At 50.4% G+C, this 8,242-nt stretch overlaps 1 protein-coding gene across 1 annotated transcript; it reads right to left on the reverse strand.

Moving 5' to 3' along the window:
* Positions 1–1,185: 1,185 nt before the first annotated feature.
* Positions 1,186–7,059, reverse strand: FGF8 (fibroblast growth factor 8 (androgen-induced); the record flags this gene model as incomplete). The annotated part of the gene is made up of 3 exons (XM_009070388.1): positions 1,186–1,479; positions 2,481–2,587; positions 6,879–7,059. Coding segments are annotated over 3 exons (576 nt in total), but the record flags the coding sequence as incomplete, so codon positions are not given.
* Positions 7,060–8,242: the final 1,183 nt, after the last annotated feature.

Here is an 8,242-nt window from a genome sequence, read left to right on the forward strand (position 1 = left end):
TAGAAAATTGGGCTTCTGAAAACATAGACATTGTAAGAAAATTGAAAGAAAATCCCTCCTTTCCTAGGAGGACAAGGACAGCAGTATTTCTAATCAAAGAGCAAACCTAGAAGAGACAGTTGGCAATGGAAGCACCAACCATTATGACACAATACTGAATATCATGACAAAACAGCTTGAAATGGCTCCACAATAATTTGTAAACCTTTTTTAATCTTATGGATGAAAACTTGCATCTGATAAAAAAATATAGACAGAAAAAAATATCAATTTTTGGTGAGAAGTTCACATTTTCCACACGGGAAAAAAAATACTACCAGTTACCAGCCTGCTCCGTGACAGCCGTACCTTAGTCCTTTAAAACAAACCAAATGTCAAAGGTGCTCCCATGGGTAAGTACCAAGTCAGTCAGGTCTTTCTCTGGGGCACCCATACCCCTGTCCCCTCCTGAGAAAATAAAGTTGGGAGTTGTGAGGCCAGCAGCATTCTTGGAAGGATGCAAGCGGCTACCAGCAACCCCTCGGCTCAGCCGAAGAAGTAGGCACATCCAAAGAAAGAAAGCATCCCGTGGTCCTCACCACGGGTGTCACAGGCAGCCCCCACAGGCAGCACCCACACATAACCCAGGCTGCAGAATCTACCCAGGAGGCCTCCAACCACCTCCCAAAGAAATCACCTCCCCTTAATTGTTTTCCAGCCTCTCCCTCTTCTCCAGTAAGCATTAGTTCAGTTCATTTAAGTAGCACATTGGCTCCAGATTTGGATTTCCATGTTGGTTTTTTTTTTGCTTGCTTGTTTTAAACATGATTTTTTAAACTCCTTTCCCTCTAAAGCTACAAAAAAAAAAATTACAAAATAAAGCGTGACCCCGAACAGACTAGAACATTTCCAAGTGAAGGGCTCATACCCCTTCACCAGTCTTTGAATGTTTCTTTACTTTTAAAGCTGGAGTACAAAAATAGAGCCTCTCTTATTTTTTCTCTTTTTCTTTTTTTTCTGTAAAAACCAAACACCCCCCAAAAGTATCAACAACTAGAGCAGGTAATTTTTCTTATCTTCCCCTTCCCTTTTTTTTTTTTGTTTTGTTTGTTTTGTTTAATACCCATATGGGAAAGTCTCTACATATAGTCCACCAAGCTCCGAGGAGCATCCTCCAGGAGAGGGGCAGGCAAAGGGTCAGGAGCAGGCACATCAAGGGCCCACCCTGGAGCTGGAGTTTCTAGTCCTTTTACTTCTCCGGTTGAAGGGGTAGTTGAGGAACTCAAAGCGTCTGTGGGGTTCAGTGGTCTGGTGGCCCTTGGGAAGCCTCTTCATGAAATGCACCTCCCGTTGGTGCTGCCGGGTCTTGGAGCCCTTGCGCGGGCGGCCCTTGCGGGTGAAGGCCATGTACCAGCCCTCATACTTGGCATTCTGCAGAGCTGTGTAGTTGTTCTCCAGGACAATCTCTGTGAAGACGCAGTCCTTGCCTTTGCCATTGCTCTGAGAAGAGGACAGGAGGGGAAATTTAAGCAACGGGCACCTGCCCAGAGGGCTGCTTCTCAGTCTGGTGTGGCAACCAAGGGCTTATTTTCCCTGCTTCTCCTCCCACAGGTCAGGGTTGCCCAAAATCCACTTTTCCTTAACAAGCTGCAGGGAGTAGGCACTGTGGCATAATGGCTGTATATTGCAGTTTGTGTTCCTAATGTGATGCCAGCTGCAAACCCCAATGCAGCTGGTCCCAGCCTTCATTTCCACCTCACCCATACGGGGATTTTTGCCTTATCTGTGCCATGGGCTGGACGTGACCATAAGCAAACTCTTTGTCTCAGTTCATCCACCCATCCTATCACCCTGGGGTCTTTACTATAGGAGGGGCATAAAAGGGGCATTGAGAGGCAGGAGAAGCAATGTAGGAGTCAATGGTGACAATGCCCATAGATGCAGGTGGGGGGGGAAGCATAGGGCAGCTGGGGACTGAGGTCCCCCCATTACAAACAGCGGTGGGACAAGGAGAGACATGCATTGGGCAGCCCCCAGGAGGGAGCTGTCATGGAAAATCCTCACAGACAGTCACTGTCCTGGTGGGATTCCAGACATTCAGCCCCCCCACCCCCACAAAGGGGCATCAAGGCACAGAGAGAGCATGACGAACCAGCAGGCAGTGGGGCCTGGCCTTGGGGCCAGCCCCATGGAGCATCTTAACATTCCTGGCACTTGTACCATGTAATTGTGGAGAATAGACCAGCAATCCTCCTATTTGTTCAGGAAGATAGAAGGAATGCGCCCACCTCTCTTGCTCCCCTCCTTCCCTCAGGCTGTGGAGCAGCTCATCCCCCTGCTCCCAAAAAGGGAGTGCTGCCTGAGCCCCGGGACACCCCCATTGTGCCTTCCCACCCACACAGGTGAGCTTTGTATCAGGTCAGAACATCTCTCCTAGCAGCCCCTGCTCCACATCCCTGTCAGTTCATGCCTTGCCCGTGCTCTTGAGTCCAGTGCCCTACCTTGCCAATCAGCTTGCCCTTCTTGTTCATGCAGATGTAGAAACCTGTGGCTGCCCCCTTGATGCGCACACGGCTTCCAAAGGTGTCTGTCTCCACGATGAGCTTGGCTGGGGAGAGCAAGGGGGATAGAGAGAAGGAGGTCAGAGGGGCTCTGGGATGGGGCAGACACAGGGATGGAGACCCCAGCGATGCCCTGCAATGCTGAGCACTGCTGGGACATGCTCTCCAGTGACTGGGCCAGAGAGAGCCCTAAAAGCAGGACATGAGGTTAAGATACAGCCTCGACCCCCACCCCTTGCCCTGCCACTGTGGTCATGCATGACCTTGGTCACATCCCTTTACCACCCTGAGCTGTGCTGGTTGGGGGTAGTTCTGCTTTACTCAGCTCCACGGGGCTCAGTGGCTCAGGAGCCCAGTGGTTCAGAGGTGTCCCAGGAGGAGGCAGGGCACTGAGTAGGGCATGCACTGGTTGATGGAGAACAAGCCAGCTGCCCTGCAAACTGAGGTAGGTCTGGGTGGGCCTGCAGACAAGCAGCAGGAGAGCACCCTCTGGAAGTGCACGGCATGCTGCCAGCTGTCCCCAGCCCAGGGGGACACAGCTCTGTGTCTCTCTGCCAGGCCATGGCTGCAGGAGGAGCAGTGACTTTGCAGCTGGCAGGGGCAGCATGAAGGGTGCAGCCATCCTTTTAATGCCTTTCACCTTTGCACGTGTCGAGAGGGCGTATTGATTTGGTCTCAGTTTTTTAATGGAGGCATCGATCGACTTCCGAAGGAGCTATGCAAATCGCCAGATCGATGGGCTGCCTATAAATAGACCTGTCACCTTCCCTCCCTGCCTTCACCCTGGGAACCCAAGCCCCGAAGCCCATCCATCCCCAGGGAAGGGGGAGGATGGGGACAGGACCTCCTTCTCCCCGTTCCTGCAGCTGCTGTCCCCAGAGCAAGCCGTGATGGGGATAGTGGCTACCTGTGTGAACCTCAGAAGGTCTGTGCTGTGCCAAGCACCAAAGAATTTCCCATGGGGCTGAAAAGCCACCTGGGACTGTCCCATCTCACTACCATCACCTCTTGTGGGAGGACATCAGTCCCTAGTGCTATAAACACTATTTAACAAAGTAGGTAGAGCTCAGATCACGAAGCTTCCAAGTCTAGAGTCTTATTATGGGAATAAGCCCATTGATGCTTTATCCTCTCCGATTTCAGCACAAGACCTGCTCAGTTCCTCAGGACTGTGGTCCACCACAGCTTGCACATCTCTACCTCAGGACACACAGCTTCCAGCGAGCCCCAGTGAGGGCAGTGATGTTGCTCTGGAGTAGGAGGCTCTGCAGGAGGATGCTTTGAATGGCAGAAGGAAGTTGTGGGTATACACACAAGCTAAAGAGAGTTTAAATCACACTCGAGGCTAGGAACAAATTGCATCTCTCTGCAATGCCTTGATCCTGCACCCCTCATACCACAGGCACTGCTAAGGTCAATGGCACCAAGGTGGGGACAGCAGGCAAGAAGTGTTGGCAACAGCTGAGTTGACCAATAGAAAAATCTTCCCAAAATTTGCTGGGGCTGACTGATTTGGTGCTGCCAAGCAAGCCAGGCTTGATGTGCATGCAGGCACTCCCTCCCTGGACTCCCTCCTGTCAACATCACACTGCAGCATTTCTCATCCCCAAACTATCCTTTTCCCACATCCCTCTACTCGCAGACATGCACAGATTAAACTCAGAGACAAGAAATTTGGCAAGAGCCAACCCCAGGCTGTACCAGCACCAATGCCCAGTACCTGGCAAGCACCCAGCATCCCCAAAACCAGTCATGGGAGCCGTGGCACTCTGCAAATGAAGCCCTGAGATAGTGACCCCCTATTTATCTATATTGGGGAAAGGGGGGGGCAAATTGATCTCAGAGGCAGTAAAAGGTTTGAGGAGAATTGATTTTTCCTCTCTGAGAGATAGAAAGAGCCAGGAGGGAGGGAGGGATGAGAGAGGGAGGGAGGGGGGAAGCCTTGGCCCCAGTGAGCACAAAACCCTGCTTTAAAGATGCACATTGCTTCTCTTTCGGACTTTTTTTCCTTTTTCTTTTCTATTTTTTTTTTTCCCCCAAAGGGTAGCTGTGATTTACAGCCACCAGACGGGTTTGCTGCCCTGCATGAGTCCAGCCAGTGCATCACTCCAGCCCCATCATCCACAGAGGATGAAGGCAACCTGGCCCTGGGGACTTGCACCCCTAGACTCGTGTAGGCAACTCTGAACCCTGCAAACTCCAGCCCCAACCAGTGGGAAACTCTGGGCACAGACAAAAACCAGCAAGTGGCAGGGAGTTGTGCTGGCGTCCCCAGCCACTCGTGGGGTCGAGTCCAGGCTGCAGCTGGCAGCAGTTTTCTTGGTGGCAGGCACAGCCTGGGAGGGACGCGCCAGGCTGCACCGGCTGCCTGCCTTCCCTTAGAATTAAAAAAAGTCAATCAAATATTGACAATTAAGACAAATAACTGAAAACGCCGGATTCGATGTTAAGTCGGCTGTAAAAATGTCAGCGTGGGGAAAGGGGTCATCTGCAAAAATAAATCAACCCCTTTTACACGCCTACCCCCAAAAATGAAACAAAAAAAGCAGAAGAAAGGACTCAGGGAGGGGTGATATTTGCTGCAAAAGTGGATTTCTAAATAACATTTGAGGGGAATACTTTTTTCCCCCCTTATTTGAGGGGGGGAGCTTAAAGTTTTCAACTCTATTCTTTCATTTAAGTGACAGATTTATCCCAGTAAAATTATGTTTCATGCTCAAACTTTGAAGGGAAAGTGGCTACGTAAATGCTGAAAAAATGCAGTGAGACACACTTGATCCCCCAACTGGACTGCGAAGAGGAGAAAGTATTCAGGAAATGTTAAAAAAGGTGAAAGTAAGAAGCGTTTTAATAGTTCTTCCAGACATGGGGGCCTCCCTAGAGATTCATACAGAACAATCCTGAACCTCTATTTTAACATTTACAGACTTGCAACTCTTTTAAAACTTTACATCTGAAAAACTGCTTGTTCTCTTTCTGGTTTAGATCAGTCTTCATTTTCCTCCTTAGCTCTTCAAATGCTTAACCTTTTTTTATTACATTTTAATAGAGTTTTTCAAGCCACCCCCAGTCCCCTCCTTTTGGCCTTATTTAAACCTGGTTGTTATTTAAATATGCACTAACTGTTTTTTGAAATCCAGGCAGGAGAGGTCTAAAACAAGATGGGATTTCTTTGTGTGCGCGCTTGGGAAATTAGCTACTGCCCTTTCAAGCTAGATCTGCTCTGGGGTGGGAATAATTAATTTGGAGCATTAATACTAAATGTATGGAACATCACATAGATGGAATCCACACTGCACTTGCACTGCTAATGTCCAGCATGAAATTTTCAGCCAAAGCAAAATGAAGGAAAAAGAAAAAAAACCAAAACACAAAACAAAAACAGAAGGGTAAGGAAGAAAATTGTTTCTACTAATCTCCCCAAGCAAGAAAGGGAAATTACAGCTAATACCTAAGAAAAACAGTTGTGATCCCTACGTACACCACACAGGAACACAGACACTTCCCTGAGCCAGGCACAGGATCAGGCCTCCTGCAGCCAGCCCCGCGGCAGTGCCGGGCTCGCTGGCCCCACTGACCCCAGCGCTGCGTTTGGCTGTCCCAATGTGTCATTAGCGCACGCGATCAAAGTATTTGGGCTTCAAGTGTCCTCAGCAGAGGGATCAGTCCCCCTGCCCCGGACAGGGTGGACATTTTGGGGAGGAGGTGCCAGGGTGATGGCAGAGGGGCTGTGGCAGAGCACAAGCTCTCATGCTTGCGGATTCCCTGCTTTGTCTCTGGAAACATTGCAGCATCCTCACCCGCAGCTGACCGCCTCACTGAGCCTCTGCTCGCGATTCGTTTTGAGAAGGGAGGGATGAGGCTACATGGGGAAAACATGACTTCAGACTGTTCTAGTTTAGGATAGGCTTCCAAAGCAGCCATTACCCCTTTCTTGTCTCTGCCTCTTCTTTTTCAACTTTCCTTGCTAGTTCTGTTTCAAACAGAAGTCTCAGAAATACCCATCCCTGCAAAGAGCTGGGATGAAACAAGTGATGATGCTCAGGATGCCACAGCCCTGAGCCCTCTGAGTCAGGTGCAAACCAAAAATAAAAAGGAAAGGAGCGGAGCCCATCCTGCAAGCACCAGTCCCCTCTCTCAACACAGGGAACCTGCCCTCACCTTGAATCACACAGCCACTGATTACTGACCCCTATGTTCTCCCTTTACAAACCCCCACAAGCTGAACGATTTTAACGATTTCTGGCTAACAAACAGGACGGAAATCATCAATCGCCACGCTGGGCTGCGAACACCTCCCCAGCTCCCCCCTCGCCTGCTGCCATGGTGCGTCCTTACCGTGCACATCCCCATCCTCTGCCATCGCATTGATTTTCTTGTTGTCCAAGATCTGCACATGTTTCCCGCTGGTCCGGCTGTACAGCTGGTAGGTACGGACAAGCCGCCGGCTGAGTTGATCCGTCACCAGGCTCTGCTCCCTCACATGCTGTGTAAAATTAGGTGGGGACTGAACAGTTACCTTTAGGAAATTAAAAAATATACAACACACCATTATAATCTCTACTCCTCAGCGGGGCAAATGGGCTGAGCCGAGATCACCGGCCTCCAGCTGGGCTTTACAGGGAGGCATGGAGCCCAGACCGCGGTGGTGCCTCCTGTGCCAGCAAAACCTCTCCAGGAGAAGGAGCATTAAGCTCCAGGACACAGCAACCAGAGTCCTTTACAGAGCCATGCCCCATCCAGACATGCCCTAAACAGAGAGGTACAGGTGACTCAGGAGTGTGACAGGGCTTGTTGACCCCAGAGGCCACCCCAGGACTCAGTGGGTCCTGACTGATACTGGGGTACCCGAGATGAGCATCAAGGCTGGGAGCTAGAAGGGGTAAAGGTTGGGGGACATGCAGGATGGCGCCAGGTTTCCCTGCCAAGGGGCTGACACTTCGGTCCCACACCTCTCTCACCTCTGCGGGAGCATACTACTGCTCCAGCTGTCCTGGGCACATACCCCCAGCTTCCCTGGCCACATCCCCCAGCCACTCCCCCATCAGTTTCAACAGCTGCCTTTCCTCCGGGTCCCAGACTCTTTATTTGCTCCCAAACACCCCACTTATTAAGCTCTTCAAATACAAAGTTTCCAGAGAAGGTAGCTATGAGGTATAAGAATTACAACAAAACCATATCCCAAGCCCAGGTATTCAGTGGCATAACAACCCAAGGATACTAACATGCTACCCGTGCAAACACATCCCTCATCCACAGTCAGCTGTGCCAGCAGCAGGGTCAGCCCCAGCCCCAGCACACCAAACCTGTTAGCCCCGGAGCTGCAGCTGAGCCCGTCCCCTCCAGACCCAACACCACTGCTCCTGGGCTTTAAATGATTTTTCATGAGCAGCCAAACCTGCTCCCCCCTCAGCTCTGGCTCATGAGCTGGCACAGAAGTCTTTTCCCCCCTCGTCTCAAATCCCTCTTTTAAGTCTGGAAAGTTTCGCTGCTCCCTGACATTTATAAAGATGTATTCTGAGCAAATGTTAGGAGATAGCTCCTTTCAACATCAGAAGGCTGGGACTACCCCCCACCACCCTCATGTCAAATGGGAAGATTTCCTCCTGTCTTAAACAACAACAGAAAACCACAATAAAAGCAAAAGCCGCTGCTCTCCCAAAGCTGGCTTTATAGAGATATCTCCCCTTGACAATGTCACC

Source organism: Acanthisitta chloris, unplaced genomic scaffold, assembly GCF_000695815.1.
Source record: "Acanthisitta chloris isolate BGI_N310 unplaced genomic scaffold, ASM69581v1 scaffold2002, whole genome shotgun sequence".
Taxonomy (NCBI): Eukaryota; Metazoa; Chordata; class Aves; order Passeriformes; family Acanthisittidae; genus Acanthisitta; species Acanthisitta chloris.